At 44.5% G+C, this 22,632-nt stretch overlaps 1 protein-coding gene across 9 annotated transcripts in view; it reads left to right on the top strand.

Moving 5' to 3' along the window:
* myripb (myosin VIIA and Rab interacting protein b) overlaps nt 1-22,632 on the top strand; it is a 217,807-nt gene that overhangs the window by 180,403 nt on the left and 14,772 nt on the right. For 7 of the 9 annotated variants that reach the window (XR_006839632.1, XR_006839633.1, XM_046356191.1 and 4 more), the window contains 10 exons: nt 4,229-4,309; nt 4,823-4,920; nt 5,189-5,530; nt 8,822-8,996; nt 9,863-10,533; nt 14,285-15,046; nt 19,619-19,810; nt 20,067-20,228; nt 20,580-20,678; nt 20,774-20,834. Coding sequence is in view for 7 of the 9 variants with exons in the window: in XM_046356191.1 (XP_046212147.1) it covers nt 4,229-4,309; nt 4,823-4,920; nt 5,189-5,530; nt 8,822-8,996; nt 9,863-10,533; nt 14,285-15,046; nt 19,619-19,810; nt 20,067-20,228; nt 20,580-20,678; nt 20,774-20,834 (2,643 nt within the window). In the remaining 2 variants the exon portion in view is untranslated. Of the gene's footprint in view, nt 1-4,228; nt 4,310-4,822; nt 4,921-5,188; nt 5,531-8,821; nt 8,997-9,862; nt 10,534-14,284; nt 15,047-19,618; nt 19,811-20,066; nt 20,229-20,579; nt 20,679-20,773; nt 20,835-21,084; nt 22,010-22,632 lie in introns of those variants that run through there. The other 2 variants (XM_046356195.1, XM_046356192.1) reach the window with 2 other exon arrangements.

Genomic DNA, 22,632 nt, shown 5'->3' with positions numbered 1-22,632 from the left:
ACCCTTTCTTCCAAAAACGGTTCTTTAGGATAAAAAAGATTATTGGTTGAACTCTTTGCCTAACAAAGAACCCTTGTCTTCCATAAAGGGTTCTTAGGAGCAAAACTCAAAACTATTATTTGTAGAAACCTAGCCCTCCTCAAAGAGTCTTTTGGAACCCTTCTTTCTAAGAGTGTAGGACTCGGTTATCTCAGCAGTGTCATCGTATGTCCGTGTCCTACTAAATACATGATTACAGGCTTGATTTGTGCTGGGTGATATACTGTTTGTTGCTGTTGGCTGTCTCCTTTAAGTCAAATGTGCAGGCAGGCAGCCAAACACACACACACACACACCACACATGCACACATACACCCTGCATCTCAAACAGAGGAGAGAGAGAGAGAGAGGTCTTGGAGTGGTCGAGACATAGTCGGGGACTTAAACCATGCCCTGCGGTTGAGTTGGGAGACCACAATTCTCACTTATTATCCTTAGGATAAAACAAGCCATCACATGGACAAACAAACTCCATAGATCAGTGGAGGGATGGTTGAAAGATGACAGGAAGAGGAGGAACAGAAGAGGAAGGTAAGGGAGGACACAGGACGGTGACGTGGATACAGATGGCATCGTTTGGAAGTTCTTGTCTTGATCAAAGAAGAACTGGAAGACCATTCCCACTGACCACACCCTCCGAGCCAGGAGGGGACTAAAACAGTTCAAACACAAGACAACCTGTCCTCTGCCCGACCAAGCAGAGTCCCATTACAGGCAGACAAACAGACCAACACAAGCGAGTCTAGTACTGTCTGATTGCATAGCCTACCACTGCAGTTTCAGAGTCACTGCACACAGACACTCAGAGGACTCCTGGTGGCCTGCCTCGACTCCCACTGCCAGGCTCCGAGTGCTTCGTGTCACGGCTACAGCCGTTATAGCCCCAGTCCTTCCATGCACACACATAGTTCAGTCCTTCGGGGGCACAGGCTGTGGCAGGGTGATAACTTCAGCTGTGACAACAGTCATATTCCCAGAGCTGTGGCTCTAAGCTGCTAATTGGAGGAAGTTGATTTGTCCCTTGAGAGGAAGTAAGGAGTCGATGAAAGACCTCCTGGGATACATATCCGCCACCGAATGGCCCCCTGCGCTAATGCAGGGTGGTTTATGAGGAGACGACGCTACACAGGCAAACACACACCCTGCATCTAAAACTGAGCAGAGGAGAGAGAGCGAGAGGCCCTGGGGTTGCGTTTAATGAAGCTGACCTGAATCAGGTCAGGGAGCTGACTTCAACCATGTGCTGTGGTGGGAGTTGTGGGGCCCAACGATTCTCGCTTATATATCAGAAGGATACAACACACCATCAAATGCAAATGGGCCAACAAAGTCCAGAGAGTAGTGGTGGGATGGTAAGAAGATGACAGGAAGAGGAGGAGGAACCGGAGAGGAAGAGGAAGGTAGGGAGGACACCAGTCGGTGATGAGGATACAGATTAGTGGTGCGCGAAGGTCAGCTGTTTGTTCACCCGCCCGCAATTACTAATAATCCATCCACAACCGCCCTACTATATGTGGTAGGCCCGCACCCGACCCTAACCTGCAAGTATAGAAAATGCTCTATAGGCTACAGTCAAAGACAGCAGGACGATTTCTTGACGGGTGTAGTTTTTGTTGTTGTTGCCTGATTTAGATACGTTTCTGCTTGTAAGTAGGCTGTTTGTTAGTCAATGTGTCTAAAATTAGATACGTGTAGGTTCTCTTTTGTCCTTATATGAGAATGAGAAATGGTTCTCAACTAGCCTGCCTGGTTAAATAAAGGTGAAATCCAATTGAATATGTATGTTGCCCTAGAAGACTAAATAAACCCCTTGCTCACCAGAATAATGTGATCGATTGATAGAATGAATTCTTCAATCTAGTTGACATCGGTAAAGTTTCCTCTGTCATCTTTCATGACGTTTAGGGACTGGAGACAATAAAACAACAAATGAAAAACGGGAAAGATATTCTGTGCAAAATTTCCAAATGACATCGGTTTGACCGGTTGTAAGAACAAAAATGAAGCTGTGAAAACGATCCATAAGATTTCACTTCGGCTTCCATGCATATTTTATGTGGTTGAAATACTATCAAGGTTCATGATGCTTTTACGATGAAGACGGCACCTCTACAGATGGTATCTAACAGAGCATCGCATTCTCTCAAGATGCATAAATAAATCAATCATATTTCTTCACTCCTGTTTCCAAGTCCAAATTTTGCCTACATTTGGTGAGTAATTTTACTGCAAGAAATGCTTAGATCTGCAGTATTCATTATTAAGGCTATAGCCCTATTCACACGAGACTAGCATTACCAGAGAACCTTGTCTTATCCCAGAATGTGGGTTATTCCAGAGGCGCAATATTTTTGAATTATACATTTGGCGATGTTCAATTCATTCGCACAAAACATGTAAACAAAAGCATTCACTGTGAAAGTTGATAGATGTAGGCCAAGTTGATAGATGTAGGCCAAGTTGATAGATGTAGGCCAAGTTGATAGATGTAGGCCATTCATATATAGGTTAAGCGCAGCCCTTCGTTCAATTTTTCGAAACCGGTTATTGTTTTCTTGCTTAAACCCTCGAGCAACACTTGTCAAACTCAGACATTTCTCTCAAAGCACAGGGATGTCGATTTGCACGGGACAAATATTATCAAAGAACGTTTGCCAGAAAACAGTAGGTTATGCTGGTTAGTCAATGTCCAGATTTAACCCATCTAAACAGCAGGCTACAGTTCCCTTGACGTGCCCTAGGCCTCATTCATAACACAGCCGGCACTGCTATCGTCCTCTCTTACCACTTCATCAAATCTTTTTCCAAACATGACTTTTCTTGCCCTCCCTTTTCTTTATTTTCAACAGCTTTCGCAGCTTTTGTGTTATTGAATTAAACTTCGACAATGTCCTTTTTTCCCTCCGTGGATTTTGACGTGAACTTTATCTGCCCTTCCCAAAAGCATTATTTGGAGATTATTTGGAGGCTGTGTAGGCTATTTGGCACACATACAGTTAAACCCTCAAGTTTAGGCTCATGCAGTAATAACAGATGGCCTACAATAATGAAAGAAAAACCTCAAGGTAGCCTATATAAATTGCGCAATAATTATACATTTATGGATATTCAAAGGTATTGTTTCTCTTCATTCAACCCGTCCGCCACGCACCCGTCCCTTCAGCCACACAATATTTAATGACCCTAAACCTGTCCTGCCTGCGTCATGAGTCCAGGAGTCCACCCGTATCGTTGGGAGTTCTTGTCTTGATCAAAGAAGAACTGAAAGATCATTCCCACTGACTACTCCCTAACTACTCCCTAACCCGAACCCAAGCCAGGAGGGGACTAAAACTTTTAAAACACAAGGCAACCTGTCCTGTGCCCGACCAAGCAGAGTCCCACTACAGACAGACAGACAGATAGACAGACCAACACAAGTAAATCTAGTACTGTCTCTTTGCCGGGCTCGAAATGTCACTGCAGTTTCAGCCTCACTGCACACAGACATCATTCCCAGTGGCCTGCCGTGACTCCTGAGTGCTTTGTGTCACCGTGAAAGCCATCACAGCCCCCCCCACACACACACACACACACACATAGTTAAGTCCTTCGGGGGCACAGGCTATGACAGGGTGATAACTTCAGCTGTGACAACAGTCATATTCCCAGTGCTGTGGCTCTAAGCTGCTAATTGGAGGAAGTTGATTTGTCCCATGAGAGGAAATAAAGAGTTGATGAAAGACCTCCTGGAGAAAACAGATAGCCCTATGGGACACATCCGTCCCCAAATGGCCCTCTGCGCTAAAGCAGTGTGGTTTATGAGGAGACGACACTAGACAGGCAAACACACAAAAAAGGGTTCACGGACAGGTTCAAATTAATTGAAGGCGTCGCACAGGTTCTCTGCTCTTTGCTCCTGTCTCATATCATTGCTCTCCTCTGCTGATGAGGGTGATGAGAGGTTCTCTCAGCGCGAGCCAAGGTTCCTCCCAGCACAACCGATGCTGACCTCTAACCTCTCCTCTGGCGGTCCCGTGTGGCTCGGTTGGTAGAGCATGGCCCTTGTGATGTCAGGATCGTGGGTTCGATTCCCGAGCTGGGGCTACCAGTACGACGATGTATGCACGCACGACTGTAAGTCGCTTTGTATAAAAGACTCTATATATTAGGTGTGTTGTTATTGTACCTGCGTCTCTGTCCCCCGCAGAAAGCAGTGTTCACGACGGAAGCAATGGCAACGATGGCAGCGTGTGTGGCAGTGACTCCACCTTCTACAGGCAGAGTGAAGGTACACAACCCCATATAGGTGGTGTCCTGGTCAAAAGTAGTGCACTACACAGGGGATGGGATACCATTTGGCATATACACCCATGGAAACCAACAAATGAATAAGTGTCATTTGTAGCATGTATATCCGTTTCAACAGGCTATAGCACATTACATATATCCACCGCATGACACAGCATTACCGTAGGGGGGTGTTGTACTACACACCCACTGCGTGGTCCTCTTGGTCAAGAGGTCTGTGACCCTCCCAGTCGGCCACTTGTGTGTGAATCACCACAGCCCTGACATTAGCCTGTAAACAAACCACTTTGCTCTGCACAAGCAGATATATCTGTAATTAAATCTGCTCCTGAAGGGCTGCAAGTAAACGTGTGTGTGTGTGTGTGTGTGTGTGTGTGTGTGTGTGTGTGTGTGTGTGTGTGTGTGTGTGTGTGTGTGTGTGTGTGTGTGTGTGTGTGTGTGTGTGTGTGTGTGTGTGTGTGTGTGTGTGTGTGTGTGTGTGTGTTGTTTGCAGGACACAGCATGGCAGAGACCCTCACTGTTGCCCTGCGTGTTGCTGAGGAGGCCATAGAGGAAGCCATTGCCAATGCAGAGGAGTTTACTGACAGCTTGGTGAGACAATAGTCCTGGTGTGTGTGTGTGTTTGTTTCCCTCTCTCTATTTCTCTCTGTCTCACTCTCTCTGTTTCGCTCAGATTCAGATCAGCTTTATTAGCATGAATGACAAGGCCACTGTTGCTAAAGCGACGTGAGATAATGACAACAATAACAGTAATAAAAAAAAGTCATTTCTTCTCTCTCTCACCATGTCTCTTTTTGGGGGGGTTTTGGTGCTTGTTTTTCTGTAGTTCTGACCAGGCTTTGATGTATCTGTGTTGCAGGAGAAGCAGAATGAAGCTTGCTACCTACGGGACCACAAAGAGGAGCTTATAGAGGAACTTGCCACGACCATCGTACAAAAAGTACGTTTAGAGTCTGGTGTGGAGTTTTCGGTCACATCTAACATTGCCCTCTCTCTCTCGCTCTTGCTCCGCTCCTCTCCTTTCCTCTCCCAGATCATCCAGAGGAGGAAGCGTTCAGAGATGCAGACAGAGTATGACTTTGTTTGGCCCCAGAGCCAGGGCCAGCCCCAGGGCAGTGAGATGTCCTCCCCCAGCCAGCCCCCTCACAGCACCCTGGCCCAGGCCAACCAGGCCCACCTCAAGAGTTCCTATTCCCTCTGGGTCAGTCTAGTTAGGAAGCCCTCACTACACTACACTACCTTACACTACGCTACCATGTACTAAGCTATGCTACACTACGCTACCATGCTCAATGCTACGTTACACTACGATATGTTATGTTTCACTACACTACGCTATGCTATGTTACACTGCACTACAGTACATTACACTACAGTACAGTACAGTACATTCTTAGGGCTGCAATTCCGTGAACGGGATTGATATGACAACAGCCAGTGAAAGTGCAGGGCGCCAAATTCAAAACAACAGAAATCTCATAATTAAAATTCATCAAAACATACATGTATCTTATACCGTTTTAAAGGTACTCTTGTTGTTAATCCCACCACAGTGTCCGATTTCAAATAGGCTTTACAGTGAAAGCACCACAAATGATTGTTAGGTCACCACCAACTCACAGAAAAATTCTGCCATTTTTCCAGCTAAAGAGAAGAGTCACAAAAAGCACATATAGAGATAAAAATAATCACTAACCTTTGATGATCTTCATCAGATGACACTCATAGGACTTCATTTTAAACAATATATGTATGTTTTGTTCATATTTATATAAAACAATCTCGGTATACATTGGAACGTTACTTTCACTAGTTCCAAAAACATCCGGTGATATTGCAGAGCCACATCATTTTACAGAAATACTCATTATAAATGTTGATAAATACAATTGTTAGACATGGGAATATAGATATACCTCTCCTTAATGCAACCTATGTGTCAGATTTCAAAAAAACTTTACGGAAAAAGCAAACCATGCAATAGTCTGAGACGGCGCTCAGAAAAAAATATAAAAATATCCGCCATGTTGGAGTCAACAGAAATCAGAAATAACACTATAAATATTCCCTTACCTTAGATGATCTTCATCTGAATGCACTCCCAGGAATCCTAGTTCCACAATAAATGTTTGTTTTGTTCGATAATGTACATTATTTATGTAAGTAGCTACTTTCGTTAGCGCGTTTAGTGCACAAATCCAAATGCTCGTGCAGGTCCAGCCGAACGTTGGACAAAAACTTCAAAAAGTTATATTACAGGTCGAAGAAACTTGCCAAACTAAGTATAGAATCAATCTTTAGGATGTTATCATAAATCTTCAATAACGTTCCAACCGGAGAATTCCATTGTCTGTAGAAATACCATGGAACGCAGGTTGCTATCATGTGAAATGCGCATGACCAGGACTGGCTCTCTGCCAGACCACTGACTCAAAGAGCTCTCATCCGGCCCCACAATACAGTAGAAGCCCAATTCAAGTTTCTAAAGACGGAAGCCTAGTGGCTAGTGGAAGCCTTATGAAGTGCAACATAACCAATATCCCACTGTGTATTCAATAGGGGCTGGGTTTTTACATTTAAGTCAAATGTTTGGGGCAATATTTCTCAAGTCAAAAAAAAAATTGTTGTCTCATGTTGACTGACAACATTTCATTGAAGAATCCCGTCCATAGTTTCCACTCATACTAGGAGTAGTTCTGTTGACCAATCACCGACAAAGGGGCGTATACTTTGTCTACTCAACTACGACTTGTTTGTGTGCTTGAACATCTGAAAATAAACCCTGCTGAACACCAAAACTAACAAAAACCTAACCACAATTTGTCATAATATGTACATGAACTGTTTTGAGTGGGAAGCATGCGACAAGCGTAAGCTCCACCACCTGCACTACCCTACCCTTTGTCCTGACCATTATAGCCTGTAGGTAGGGCCTGGAACTTTGGGGTATGACTAGGACCCAGAGTTTTTTCCCTGGTCAGGGCAGGGAATTCTTGGCCTTAAGTGAGGAGATATGGGGACAGACAGGGTTGAGGTCTGGCAAAGAACAAATGTAATTACTTTAAATGTGCTGGCAGATTTTCCCATGAATGGTCCTCTCCTGAGGGCTGTGTAACCTGTTTGTACCTGTGAGCTATACAGTAGCTTTCCAGGGAAACCTCTACACGCACACACACACACACACACACACACCTGGCAGTGTTTCACAGGGGAAGTCAGTGGGGACCTGGCTGAGATTTGTTATCGTCCCGTGTGTGTGTGAGGCAGGCACAGCAGTGTGGAATCAAAGCTACGCTCCCAGCCCGTCTCCTGTCCCAGTCTGTCTGTTACACTCAACCATGATCAAAGTCCTGCAGAAATACACAGAGATTCTCCTCCACGCCCTGGCCCACAGAGGGATGGGTTCCCTTTATAAATGCTCTGCAAACACACACATCCAGGCACACACACAGCACACACACACACAAAGCGTGCGCAGACACAAACACAGGCGCCCACATACACACATACATGGCGTTCACATACAGTCACACTTACTCACTCACACACACACACACTCTGCCTATGAATGAGCGCAGAGTGATGTGTGTGTGTGTATGTACGTCCGTAAGGAGAGATTTAGTCGTATTTGGTTGAGATTAGTTATTCATACACTGTTTTTTGTTTGTAATTTTAATTATCTGATACACAAATTGTAGTTCTCTGGTGCCCAGATTGTAATTCTCTGGTACCCAGATTGTAATTCTCTGGTACACAGATTGTAGATCTCTAATACCCAGATTGTAGTTCTCTGGTGCCCCCTGCAGACTCTTTATATGAATTACATCCATTGGACTGGCAGTGCATCCCTTAATGGCACCCTATTCCCTATAGTATACTACTTTGTAGGGAATCGGGTGCCATTTGGGACGTAACCTGAACGTCAGTCTTACAATGTACCAGGATGCCGGAAGAACACAAACTCCAGTTGCCATTTACAGGTCGCAATTGTAAATGAGAACTTGTTCTCAACTTGCCTACCTGGTTAAATAAAGGTGAAATAAATCAAATAAAAAATGACAATACCTTCTGAGATTTTTACCAAACGACCAGTTCAGTTGGAGCAGTGAAGACCAGGCTGTGGTCAGTGGTATCCACATTGCCACCCAAACAAACCAAGCTAATCTTTTGTACCTAAGCTGGAATTGGAGTGTGGGAAAATTCCTCCCCGGAACAAAATGTTGCCACTGTGCCTGTTACATTTTAAGCTTTCCTTGGCTGGTCGGCCCAAAATTCATCATATTGTGTCACCTTTTCAGCACTTGTTGTTTTTAAAGTGTTGTAGTCTATCATTTACGTGTGTGTGTGTGTGTGTGTGTGTGTGTGTGTGTGTGTGTGTGTGTGTGTGTGTGTGTGTGTGTGTGTGTGTGTGTGTGTGTGTGTGTGTGTGTGTGTGTGTGTGTGTGTGTGTGTGTGTGTGTGTGTGTGTGTGTGTGTGTGTGTGCGCGCACAGAGGTCGCGATCTGCGTTCTCCCTGACCAGTGACGATTCTCCAGAGAAGAACACCGAGGCACTAGTAGGGGCGGGGGGAAGTGGAGAGGTACAGGACTACGCCTCTCTGAAGAAGGAGACCGCCAGGGCCTCCTCACTGCCCAGCTGGAAGAATGTGGACCGCCTGGACAACTCCAGTAAGTAAGACACACACTGAAACATGGATCCCTGATACAGTCGCGCACACACACATATTAGAGACGCCCAGAGCAAAATCCTCCGTATTGTCGCACAATATAACGCTCTACGCTCAACCCAGAGAGACATGTCCATACTGTCACGTTTTACATGCAAAGACACGTCAGTACTGTCACGTTTTACATGCAAAGACACGTCAGTACTGTCACGTTTTACATGCAAAGACACGTCAGTACTGTCACGTTTTACATGCAAAGACACGTCAGTACTGTCACGTTTTACATGCAAAGACATGTCAGTACTGTCACGTTTTACATGCAAAGACATGTCAGTACTGTCACGTTTTACATGCAAAGACACGTCAGTACTGTCACGTTTTACACGCAAAGACACGTCAGTACTGTCACGTTTTACACGCAAAGACACGTCAGTACTGTCACGTTTTACATGCAAAGACACGTCAGTACTGTCAGGTTTTACACGCAAAGACACGTCAGTACTGTCACGTTTTACACGCAAAGACACGTCAGTACTGTCACGTTTTACATGCAAAGACACGTCAGTACTGTCACGTTTTACACGCAAAGACACGTCAGTACTGTCACGTTTTACATGCAATGACACGTCAGTACTGTCACGTTTTACATGCAAAGACACGTCAGTACTGTCACGTTTTACATGCAAAGACATGTCAGTACTGTCACGTTTTACATGCAAAGACACGTCAGTACTGTCACGTCTCTCTGTACAGTCAAACATGTTACATGCAACAGGACGATTCCATACCGTTGCGGTCCCAGGAAGAATGCTGTGTTTGTCACCTACATAAAGCTCTAGATATGTTTATCTGTGCCTGTATGTACAGGTGCGTCCTCGGTGCTGCAGAGCCCGGACGGTAACTGGATCGCTCTGCAGAGCTCTCAGCACTCCCGTCCCAGCCTGCTGACCAAGAGAAAGTCTCTGGTGTTCAGCGTCCTGGAGAAAGAGTCCGACGTGGTCTCGGCCTACGACGAGATGGGCCCCGAATCCGACCAGGAGGACGACAAGGGGGGCTGGGGGGCCGCGCTGCGCCAGTTCCAACGGAAACTCTCCGACGAGACGTACTACACGGACTCCCAGCACGACCCTGAGTGGACGTACACCCCGGTCCACCTCCCGGTCACATCGCCCTCTTCGGGCCAGTACACCAACATCGAGACCCTCAACTCTGACTCAGAGTGTTCCTCTGTACCCCCCACCCGACCAGGCAAACCCCTCCAGAACGTAATGACGAAGACAGGCCCTAACCAGGACCCGTATCTTCATCCCCAGCAAGCTCAGTACCACCATCATCAGCATCAACACCAGAACCCCCCTTTGTACTCGCTCCACCCGGAGGCGCTGGATGTGAACTTTAACCCCAAGGTGACTGGGGACAGTGGGCAAAGCAACCACGTCAGGAGGTCGCGGAGACGCAGGAAGAGCAAGAGGGAGCTGGCGGGGAACCAGGCCCACGCACAGACACACACACAACCACTTTATTCGTCATCTGCACAGGTGGGAGGACATTCACTCACAAAGCCTTGAGTAGGGTTTTACTTGCAATGACTGTGATATGTGGTTGTCTTATCTAGCTTGGTTGAATGAACTGATTGGAAATCTCTCTGGCTGACAGTGTCTCTGCTAAACCACAAAAAATGTCAATGTAAAGATATGGCACGTGTAGCAGCTTCGCCAATCTCTTCACATTGGCAGTAGTAGGTACAGAGTTGTTTTAGTCACCTTTACGACACCTCATTCTAGTTGTTTTAGTCACCTTTACGACACCTCATTCTAGTTGTTTTAGTCACCTTTACGACACCTCATTCTAGTTGTTTTAGTCATCTTTACGACACCTTCTAGTTGTTTTAGTCACCTTTACGACACCTCCTTCTAGTTGTTTTAGTCACCTTTACGACACCTCATTCTAGTTGTTTTAGTCACCTTTACGACACCTCCTTCTAGTTGTTTTAGTCACCTTTACGACACCTCCTTCTAGTTGTTTTAGTCACCTTTACGACACCTCCTTCTAGTTGTTTTAGTCACCTTTACGACACCTCCTTCTAGTTGTTTTAGTCACCTTTACGACACCTCCTTCTAGTTGTTTTAGTCACCTTTACGACACCTCATTCTAGTTGTTTTAGTCACCTTTACGACACCTCCTTCTAGTTGTTTTAGTCACCTTTACGACACCTCATTCTAGTTGTTTTAGTCACCTTTACGACACCTCATTCTAGTTGTTTTAGTCACCTTTACCTCCTTCTAGTTGACACCTCCTTCTAGTTGTTTTAGTCACCTTTACGACACCTCCTTCTAGTTGTTTTAGTCACCTTTACGACACCTCCTTCTAGTTGTTTTAGTCACCTTTACGACACCTCATTCTAGTTGTTTTAGTCACCTTTACGACACCTCCTTCTAGTTGTTTTAGTCACCTTTACGACACCTCCTTCTAGTTGTTTTAGTCACCTTTACGACACCTCATTCTAGTTGTTTTAGTCACCTTTACGACACCTCCTTCTAGTTGTTTTAGTCACCTTTATGACACCTCATTCTAGTTGTTTTAGTCACCTTTACGACACCTCCTTCTAGTTGTTTTAGTCACCTTTACGACACCTCCTTCTAGTTGTTTTAGTCACCTTTACGACACCTCATTCTAGTTGTTTTAGTCACCTTTACGACACCTCATTCTAGTTGTTTTAGTCACCTTTACGACACCTCATTCTAGTTGTTTTAGTCACCTTTACGACACCTCATTCTAGTTGTTTTAGTCACCTTTACGACACCTCATTCTAGTTGTTTTAGTCACCTTTACGACACCTCATTCTAGTTGTTTTAGTCACCTTTACGACACCTCATTCTAGTTGTTTTAGTCACCTTTACGACACCTCATTCTAGTTGTTTTAGTCACCTTTACGACACCTCCTTCTAGTTGTTTTAGTCACCTTTACGACACCTCATTCTAGTTGTTTTAGTCACCTTTACGACACCTCCTTCTAGTTGTTTTAGTCACCTTTATGACACCTCATTCTAGTTGTTTTAGTCACCTTTACGACACCTCCTTCTAGTTGTTTTAGTCACCTTTACGACACCTCATTCTAGTTGTTTTAGTCACCTTTACGACACCTCATTCTAGTTGTTTTAGTCACCTTTACGACACCTCATTCTAGTTGTTTTAGTCACCTTTACGACACCTCATTCTAGTTGTTTTAGTCACCTTTACGACACCTCATTCTAGTTGTTTTAGTCACCTTTACGACACCTCATTCTAGTTGTTTTAGTCACCTTTACGACACCTCATTCTAGTTGTTTTAGTCACCTTTACGACACCTCCTTCTAGTTGTTTTAGTCACCTTTACGACACCTCATTCTAGTTGTTTTAGTCACCTTTACGACACCTCATTCTAGTTGTTTTAGTCACCTTTACGACACCTCATTCTAGTTGTTTTAGTCACCTTTACGACACCTCCTTCTAGTTGTTTTAGTCACCTTTACGACACCTCCTTCTAGTTGTTTTAGTCACCTTTACGACACCTCATTCTAGTTGTTTTAGTCACCTTTACGACACCTCATTCTAGTTGTTTTAGTCACCTTTACGACACCTCCTTCTAGTTGTTTTAGTCACCTTTACGACACCTCATTCTAGTTGTTTTAGTCACCTTTACGACACCTCCATTCTAGTTGTTTTAGTCACCTTTACGACACCTCATTCTAGTTGTTTTAGTCACCTTTACGACACCTCATTCTAGTTGTTTTAGTCACCTTTACGACACCTCCTTCTAGTTGTTTTAGTCACCTTTACGACACCTCATTCTAGTTGTTTTAGTCACCTTTACGACACCTCCTTCTAGTTGTTTTAGTCACCTTTACGACACCTCATTCTAGTTGTTTTAGTCACCTTTACGACACCTCCTTCTAGTTGTTTTAGTCACCTTTACGACACCTCCTTCTAGTTGTTTTAGTCACCTTTACGACACCTCCTTCTAGTTGTTTTAGTCACCTTTACGACACCTCCTTCTAGTTGTTTTAGTCACCTTTACGACACCTCATTCTAGTTGTTTTAGTCACCTTTACGACACCTCATTCTAGTTGTTTTAGTCACCTTTACGACACCTCCTTCTAGTTGTTTTAGTCACCTTTACGACACCTCCTTCTAGTTGTTTTAGTCACCTTTACGACACCTCCTTCTAGTTGTTTTAGTCACCTTTACGACACCTCCTTCTAGTTGTTTTAGTCACCTTTACGACACCTCCTTCTAGTTGTTTTAGTCACCTTTACGACACCTCCTTCTAGTTGTTTTAGTCACCTTTACGACACCTCCTTCTAGTTGTTTTAGTCACCTTTACGACACCTCCTTCTAGTTGTTTTAGTCACCTTTACGACACCTCCTTCTAGTTGTTTTAGTCACCTTTACGACACCTCCTTCTAGTTGTTTTAGTCACCTTTACGACACCTCCTTCTAGTTGTTTTAGTCACCTTTACGACACCTCCTTCTAGTTGTTTTAGTCACCTTTACGACACCTCCTTCTAGTTGTTTTAGTCACCTTTACGACACCTCCTTCTAGTTGTTTTAGTCACCTTTACGACACCTCCTTCTAGTTGTTTTAGTCACCTTTACGACACCTCATTCTAGTTGTTTTAGTCACCTTTACGACACCTCATTCTAGTTGTTTTAGTCACCTTTACGACACCTCCTTCTAGTTGTTTTAGTCACCTTTACGACACCTCATTCTAGTTGTTTTAGTCACCTTTACGACACCTCATTCTAGTTGTTTTAGTCACCTTTACGACACCTCATTCTAGTTGTTTTAGTCACCTTTACGACACCTCCTTCTAGTTGTTTTAGTCACCTTTACGACACCTCCTTCTAGTTGTTTTAGTCACCTTTACGACACCTCATTCTAGTTGTTTTAGTCACCTTTACGACACCTCATTCTAGTTGTTTTAGTCACCTTTACGACACCTCCTTCTAGTTGTTTTAGTCACCTTTACGACACCTCCTTCTAGTTGTTTTAGTCACCTTTACGACACCTCCTTCTAGTTGTTTTAGTCTCCTTTACGACACCTCATTCTAGTTGTTATACATCTCAACAACAACAACAGAAAAAAAAGTGTAGTCCTTTCGTCAACCCTCATGAGACTGTTGTGAAACATTAGTACACCACTGGGTGGCAGGAAAGGACAATGCTTGTTCATATGGAAGGAGATAAGCATGAAGGTCTCCCTATTGCTCTCTCTTTCATTCTGTCTTTCTCTCCATCTCCGCCCGTAGGAGAACAGTTTCCTGCTGAACGCCCTGCTGAAGAGTGGCATGAGTGAGGAGATGCCTGGGCCTGACGTGGGGCCCGTGCCCGAGACCTCCTCTGCGGTCATGACCCCCGAGCCCAAGAACCAGGACACTGTGGCCCCTAACTCTGCGGCCCCCAGCTCCCCTAACTGCATGGCCCCTGGCCCACTGTCCCCCAGCAGCTCTGGGCCCGGCTCGGGAGACACACTGGAGCAGGAGCTCTACTCCAAACTGGGCCAGCTGGTTGGACGAGCCAGCAGCGAGGAAGTAGCGAGCTCGTCCGAGGATGAGCCAATCAAAAGCCCCGTAAAGAGAGACAGAGAAAGCGACAGACAGAAAGAGAAGCTGAGGCAGATTGAGAGAGAGCGAGATCCCCAGGCACAAAGTGAGAGACAGAGCAGTAAAAGTAGGGATAGGACGAAGCGAGAGACGTTTGAGTCAGTGAACGGGCCGGAACTGAAAAAGAGAGAGCGACTAAGGGAATGTCTGACATTGAGACAGGAGGAGAGAGTGAAGGAGAGGAGGTTGGAGAGAGGAGGAAAGAGTTTGGAAGAGAAAGTAGATGGCAGGGAAAATAAGACAGTGGAGAAGAACAGGCAAAGTAAGAAACTACAGAGAAAAGAGGTGGACAGAGAGACCGAAAGAAAGGGGGAAGAAGTGGAAGACCGAAACGAAAAGACAGGATCCACGCCCTCCTCGCCTGCAATTACCCCATCTATCCAGGAAGGGGTGCTGTGTGACGGACAGGTAAGCAGAGAGAGGCAGAATAGGAGGTCTTTGTTTCATATTTAGCTTCAGCCATAGAGTTGGAAAGAGGGACAAATCGAAGGATAGGGATATGGATACTTGGATAGGGATGTTTGACCCAAAGCCTGTGTTAGCATGGGAAAAGATAGGAGATGAGCTCTTTAATACCTCTCTATGGCTTTAGCCTATCATACATGACCTGTATGTCCTGTTTGTGTCGTCACCTAAACACCGCAGGCGGCTACCCTGAGTTATCTTTACTCTTATATTAAACTCTCTGTTTCTCCTTTATCTCGTTTCTCTCGGTCACTCCTTTATTTTGCCTCCCTTTCTTCTGGCTGTACCTTCTACTCATCCCGAACCTCTTCCTCCCTCCTCGCCTACCCGTTCTCACCTCTTCTCTCATCCACATCTTTCTGTGCCATCCGTGTCCCACATCTGTCTTTCTCCCGTTTCTCTCGATATCCCCCCCACCCCCGTCTCCCTTTCTCCTTTTGTCTTTCTGTCCGTCCATCTGTCCGTGCGCGCATGTCTGTCTGTCGCGAGAGACAGAATGGGGTGGAACTACAGCAGAGGCTACAGTTGCTCTCCTCTCTCTTACAGCAGGTGAGATTTACTGTCTCTATAACACAGTCAGTCAGGACATCACACAAGCGCACACACACACACACACACACACACACACACACACACACACACACACACACACACACACACACACACACACACACACACACACACACACACACACACACACACACACACACACACACACACACACACACACACACACACACACACACACCTTGTATGCGACATGACTAACCACAGTCCCAACCTTAACATTCACGTGATGCAACCCCAAAACAATCAAATTAATCAGATTGCTGTGGTGGACAACGCACACTAACACACACTCACTGCGTCTATCTGATGATTCACTTCTTACAATTCTTAGACACTCTGTCACCAAGGCATCATCAAATGAAACATGGTTATTTTGTCAGGGGCCATCGTGATATTAGTCACGCTCTCTCTCTCTCTGATGAACTTCCTATATAGTTCACTACTTTTAACCAGTGCGTGTAGGGAATAGTGTACCATTTGGGACGTAGGTTTATTTTAGGGACTTCTGGACACAATCAGGTATAATTGTTATTCAAAGCCACTAGATGGAGTCATGAGTGAAAAGCTGATGGTGCTGTATTCAATTTAGACATAAAAGGCCGACTGCATTAGCTTGTACCCTTACGGAAAAACCACATGATTTCATATGTGGAAATCACATTAATTCCCGTGAAATTGTCACGTTTTGCCTAATGTCTCATTTTATTTCACGTGATGTTTCACATGTGGATTTTCACGTTATCACATATCCTTTCACGTGTGGTTTTTGAACACTTCTCATGTGATGATATTTCATATGAAGTTTCACGTGGATATCTTTCACATGAGATTTCACAGGTGATGCCCTGCAAATTAAAATGTGTCGTTAGGATGTCTCCGGAACATCACGCAGTCGCAGTGTTTTCAACTTACATATTTGACACACTTTGACATACAGTGCTTTCAGGAAGTATTCACACCCCTTGATTTATTCCACATTTTGTTATGTTAAAGCCTGAATTTAAATTAGATTAAATTGAGATTGTTGGTCACTGGCCTAAACACAATACGCCATCAAGTAAAAGTGTAATTATGTTTTTAGACATTTTTACAAATGAATAAAACATGAAAAGTTTAAATGTCTTGAGTCAATAAATATTCAATCCCTTTGTTATGGCAGCCTAAATAAGTTCAGGAGTAAATATTTTCTTAACAAGTCACATAATAAGTTTCATGGACTCACTATGTGTGGAATAATAGTATTGAACGTGTTTTTTGAATGACTGCCTCATCTCTGTACCCCACACATACAATTATCTGTAAGGTTACCTCAGTCGAGCAGTGAATTTCAAACTTGAATTTCAAATTTTAATATCTCACGAAGAAGGTACCTATTGGTAGATGGATATATATATTTTTAAAGCAGACATTGAATATCCCTTTGAGCACAGTGGTCATTATCAATACACCGTGTCACTAAAGCGATACAGGCATCCTTCCTAACACAGTTGCCAGAGAGGAAGAGAACTGCTCAGGGAATCACCGTGAGCCCAATGGTCACTTTAAAACAGTTCGCGTTTAATGATTGATCAACAACATTGTAGTTACTCCACAATATGAACCCAATTGACAGTGAAAATAGGAAATCCTGTACAGATAAAAAAAATCATAATCTAAAACGTGCATCCTGTTTGCAACAAGGCACTAAAGTAATACTGCAAACAATGTGGCACAGCAATTCACTTTTTGTCCTGATTTGGAGCAAATACAATAAAATACATTACTGAGTACCACGCTCCATATTCTCAAGCATATTGGTGGCTGCATCATGTTATGGGTATGCTTGTAATGGTTATGGACTGGGTAGAAGAAAAACAGAATGGAGCTAAGCACAGTCAAGATTCTAGGAAAACCTAGTTCAGTCTGCTTTCCACCAGACACTGAGAGATAAATAACCTAAAACATAAATCTACACTGGAATTGCTTACCAAGAAGACAGTGAATGTTGCTGAGTGGCCGAGTTACAATTTTGATTTAAATCTGCTTGAAAATCTATGGAAAGACCTGATAAAAATGGTTAGCAATGATCAACCAATCAACCAATTTCACAGAGCCTGAAGAATTTAGAAAATAATAATGAGCAAATGTTGCACAATCCAGGTGTGGAAAGCTCTTAGAGACTCACCCAGAAAGACGCTGCCAAGGGTGCTTCTACAAAGCACAGATAAAAAAATATATGGCAAATAGAAATCAAACTGGATGGTCTACAGGGATAGATGGGAGGGGTTGAGGGTAACTGAAGGATGGGACTGGTCTACAGGGATAGATGGGAGGGGTTGAGGGTAACTGAAGGATGGGACTGGTCTACAGGGATAGATGGGAGGGGTTGAGGGTAGCTGAAGGATGGGACTGGTCTACAGGGATAGATGGGAGGGGTTGAGGGTAGCTGAAGGATGGGACTGGTCTACAGGGATAGATGGGAGGGGTTGAGGGTAGCTGAAGGATGGGACTGGTCTACAGGGATAGATGGGAGGGGTTGAGGGTAGCTGAAGGATGGGACTGGTCTACAGGGATAGATGGGAGGGGTTGAGGGTAGCTGAAGGATGGGACTGGTCTACAGGGATAGATGGGAGGGGTTGAGGGTAGCTGAAGGATGGGACTGGTCTACAGGGATAGATGGGAGGGGTTGAGGGTAGCTGAAGGATGGGACTGGTCTACAGGGATAGATGGGAGGGGTTGAGGGTAGCTGAAGGATGGGACTGGTCTACAGGGATAGATGGGAGGGGTTGAGGGTAGCTGAAGGATGGGACTGGTCTACAGGGATAGATGGGAGGGGTTGAAGGTAGCTGAAGGATGGGATTAAAAACAAACAAAAGATAACTATTGGAAAATAAATTTTGTCCGTAAAATGTATATTATATGTATAAGCTGTTATAAGTTGGATGCAGTTTCTAAAAGCGCTTTCTAAACACATATGTCGCAGTAGGAAATGGAGCCTAGTGTTGGAGCCGTGTGATAATGATGTATATTGGTAATGTACTATAGGTGACGACCAAAACTCCGGCTCCCATTACCCATCTACGTACTCAGTCGGTACCTGAAATCTTTCCCTCTCGCTCTTTGCTCTCTAAGTCACCTCTGAGTGTTCAAAAGGAGCCGCCTCTCATCTCCTCTTGTCTCCCACTCGAGTGCCACCCCTTACCACCCACACTATACACACTTCCTTTCAAGCCCACGTACATCGCTAGCTAGCTAACACGTCTTAAAAAGAGAGAGAGAGAAAGGGGTGTGGATCAATGCACTTGTTAGTCCCACAGATCAAAGCTTCAAGCCAAGGATTATCTCATTATTGAATTACATCGATCTCTCTCCTTCTCCCTCGTCCCTCTCACCTTTTCATCCATTCAGATGTACTTGTTTGTACTTTACAGCAGGGGTGTTGTTTGTTAGTCTTGTAGGTTCGAGACTGCACTTATCGTGTTTTCTCACATTTTCTACTTTTCTAGTGGTTTGGTAGAGGAAAATGTAAATACAGTAATTGTAACTCTGTTAGGTAACCCTACCATGACCTGGAATCTAGTAATAAAGGTCAACAGCTCCCCTCCTCTTCCACATGAAGCGTCACACTCTTCGTCCTCCACCTGATTGCTCCTTGCAGGTTGACATGAGTCGTGACGATGTGTGTGTGTGTGTGTGCTGCACTGATTGGAGGTGTAAAAGCTCTGTGTGTCATTGAGGACCATGCTGTAAACATCTCACTTGGACCCTGTTACGACTCTCCTCTTGACTGTTCCATATTTGTTTGTACCCACTAATGATAGTCATGTTCGTGCCTGTGTGTGTCTGACTCGTATCTCTGTGTGTGTTGTGTGTCTGTTTCTATGTGGCATGTCTTTGTGTGTGTATGTGATGTGTGTGTGTGTGTGTCTTGACGTGTGTGTGCACGTGTGTGTGTGTGTTGAGCAGAAGTACTCGGCCGCATCGCTGTGCAGTATCACCACAGAGGTACTGAAGGTGCTCAACGCCACAGAGGAACTGATTGGTGAGGCGGGGGGCGATAGTGTCACCCCCTCTGAGTGCATGAGCGCGTCTGAGTCCTTCCTCAGTAACTTAGAGACCAGGAAGCTGGACCAGAAACTCACCAAGATGGAGGAAAACGTAAGACCCAGTGCCTACATACATCTCAATGTTGGTGGTCACTATCTGGCCATGCTAGAAAGGATATGTGTACTTGCTCATCTGAACTCACTATCTGAGCCACTTTTGTCCATCTTAGCATGACCATATAGTGACTACCACCTGTAAAGACTAAACAAGAAAGGCCCAAGGATAGAGCCCTGTGGGTCCTCAACATTGTTATGCTCAGCACCTGTGCCCATTGACCTTTCCTGTAACACGTGACTTGTCCCTGTAGGTGTACATGGCTGCGGGGGCGGTGTACGGCCTGGAGGGGTCACTGGGGGACCTGGAGAAGGTGGCCCGAGGCATCAGCAGTGGCACCTCAGACAGAGACCTGGCCTTCCTGGAGGACCAGGTGGCCACTGCTGCCGCCCAGGTGCAGCAGTCTGAGCTCCAGGTAGGGGGTCCATTCATATCCAAACGCCCAGTTGTTTCTATGACTGCATTCCATGCTGATGACATTGCAGACGCAGGTCAGATGTGATGCTTGCCCAACTGTGCAGTTGACGACGTGGCAATGTGTTGGGGATGGAATGCAACCAATGTTTGATGGTCCTGTAAGAATGCAGGTTTGAATGTGGAGACTGGAGAGAATGTGGCAATGTGTAATTGTATTCTAATGGTGTCTTCCAAATGAACCTGATTCATTCATTCATTAAATGAACCTGAGCCTTGATGTACTCTACAATACATCTACAGCGAATGTCGTTTTTATTTTCGGGAATCATTTGGAATCTTTCTCCTCCAGGTATCAGACATCGAGGAGAGGATACTATCCCTAAAAACAGCTGGACTGAATGTCACCGCCTGCAATCGTTTCTCCAACTTCTCCAAGCCAAGACCTACGGTAATACCGTAGTATATTCCCACCAGACAATTATTACGCACAGCTACACCCTCATATGGCCACTGTATTCACCATACTGATCTGTCACTCTGCAGCCTCAAACCCTTGACACATCACGCCAACAGAGGAGAAAACTACCTGCCCCTCCGGTCAAAGGTAACGGACAACTTGTTGAATTGATCGCAAAGGAAACCTTTTGCTGTTGAACAATGTTAAATGTTCTATTTAATCCATTTACTTTTCCTACTTCTGTTAAATGGAGTTTATAGGATTGGCTCCCCTTGATGATAGAAAAAAGTACCAGGTCGCAAAAAATACCCAAACTTTGTCGCTTCATAAAATCCTACGATTTTCCGACTGTGTAATGTCATACTGTCACAATGAAAAGTTTTTTTGTCCCTTTCAGGAGTTTGAAAATACACTCACACCCTCTTTACGCTTTGATGTGCGTGTTGCATCGATCGCGGGCTGACGTCACTGTGGCAACACGATGTTGTCTGCTCCACAGGATAACGCACCCTTTTTTCATGTGCGGACATTGGCTTGGCAGAAAGATTTTGTGTTCACACTTAGAAGACTAACATCACATTTGGATCTAAAGGAAGAGGTTGAATGGATTCCAGGCTAAGTGTACCAGGTAGAGAGGGAAGATATAGAAAGGAAAGAGAGAGGCTCCATTAGGAACGAGAGAAGGAGCACACAGAATAGGAGACGAATCGGACGGCTGCACCATTAGCCAATGGGGGCACGCTTCTTTTCATGTTAATAATTCATTCATTATTAATCAGGGTTTTCTTCTTTTTTTTGACACCAACAAGCAGCTTTTCCACATGGTCAATGAAATCACTCTGTTTTTAGGCTTTACTTTCCAAGTAAAACACAACACAACAGAGGCTAAATCAAAGAAGTCTCATATAGTCATAAAGCATTGATTTCAGACTGGGGTCGACGGTGCATCTTTTGAAAGAGACTCATTAGACAATCAATCAATCAAATGTATTTGTAAAGCCATTTTTTTTACATCAGTAGATGTCACACAGTGCTGTTACAAAAACCCAGTCTAAAACCCCAAAGAGCAAGCAATGCAGATGTAGAAGCACAGTGGCTAGGAAAAACTCCCTAGAAAGGCAGGAACCTAGGAAGAAAGCTCAAGAGGAACAAGGCTCTGAGGGCTAGCGATTCCTCTTCTGGATGTATCGGTGGCAATTATAGGAATGCAGGGCCATTAACACTAGATCCCTCTTCAAGATGTTCAAATGTTCATAGATGACCAGCAGGGTCAAATAATAATCACAGTGGTTATAGAGGTTGCAACAGGTCAGCACCTCAGGAGTAAATATCAGTTGGCAAATCAATTTATAACATTTTTGACATGCGTTTCTCTGGATTTTTGTTGTTGTTATTCTGTCTCTCACTGTTCAAATAAACCTACCATTAAAATTATAGACTGATCATGTCTTTGTCAGTGGGCAAACATACAAAATCAGCAAGGGATCAAATACTTTTTTCCCTCACTGTATATAGTGAAAACAAAAGTCCTAAAAAAAAAACAGAACCTTGAGGAACACCTATTTAGAATCATAAAACCCGGGACAAGATGTTAAAAATTGTCCATTGTGCCAATAGATGGAATGCACTCACATGAGATTTGCCGTGGTGCTGACAGAGTGGCATGCGAGGTTTATTTCTTAGACTGGGTTAAGATGTCAATTTTGGGACACATCCTCAGTAGTGTGCCTTCGAATCAGTGGGTGTTTCGGCCTTTAATCACTAAACACCCTCATCAAAGGTGGCCAGCTAAAGGGTGATCAAGCCTTAGCTTGTGTCCCATGCCCAATTAAGATGTCCCACGGGACTATGCAAGGCAGGGGCGTCCTCTTTCCTGAGCCAGCCCTACAGCTGACCGCATACCTCATATGCCCTCCTCAAGTTGGAGGGATTTGAATTGGGTTCT

This window comes from Oncorhynchus gorbuscha, linkage group LG07 (genome assembly GCF_021184085.1).
Source record: "Oncorhynchus gorbuscha isolate QuinsamMale2020 ecotype Even-year linkage group LG07, OgorEven_v1.0, whole genome shotgun sequence".
Lineage (NCBI taxonomy): Eukaryota > Metazoa > Chordata > Actinopteri > Salmoniformes > Salmonidae > Oncorhynchus > Oncorhynchus gorbuscha.
The sequence above is the reverse complement of the archived record's forward strand: the minus strand, read 5'-3'. Positions and strand labels throughout refer to the sequence as shown.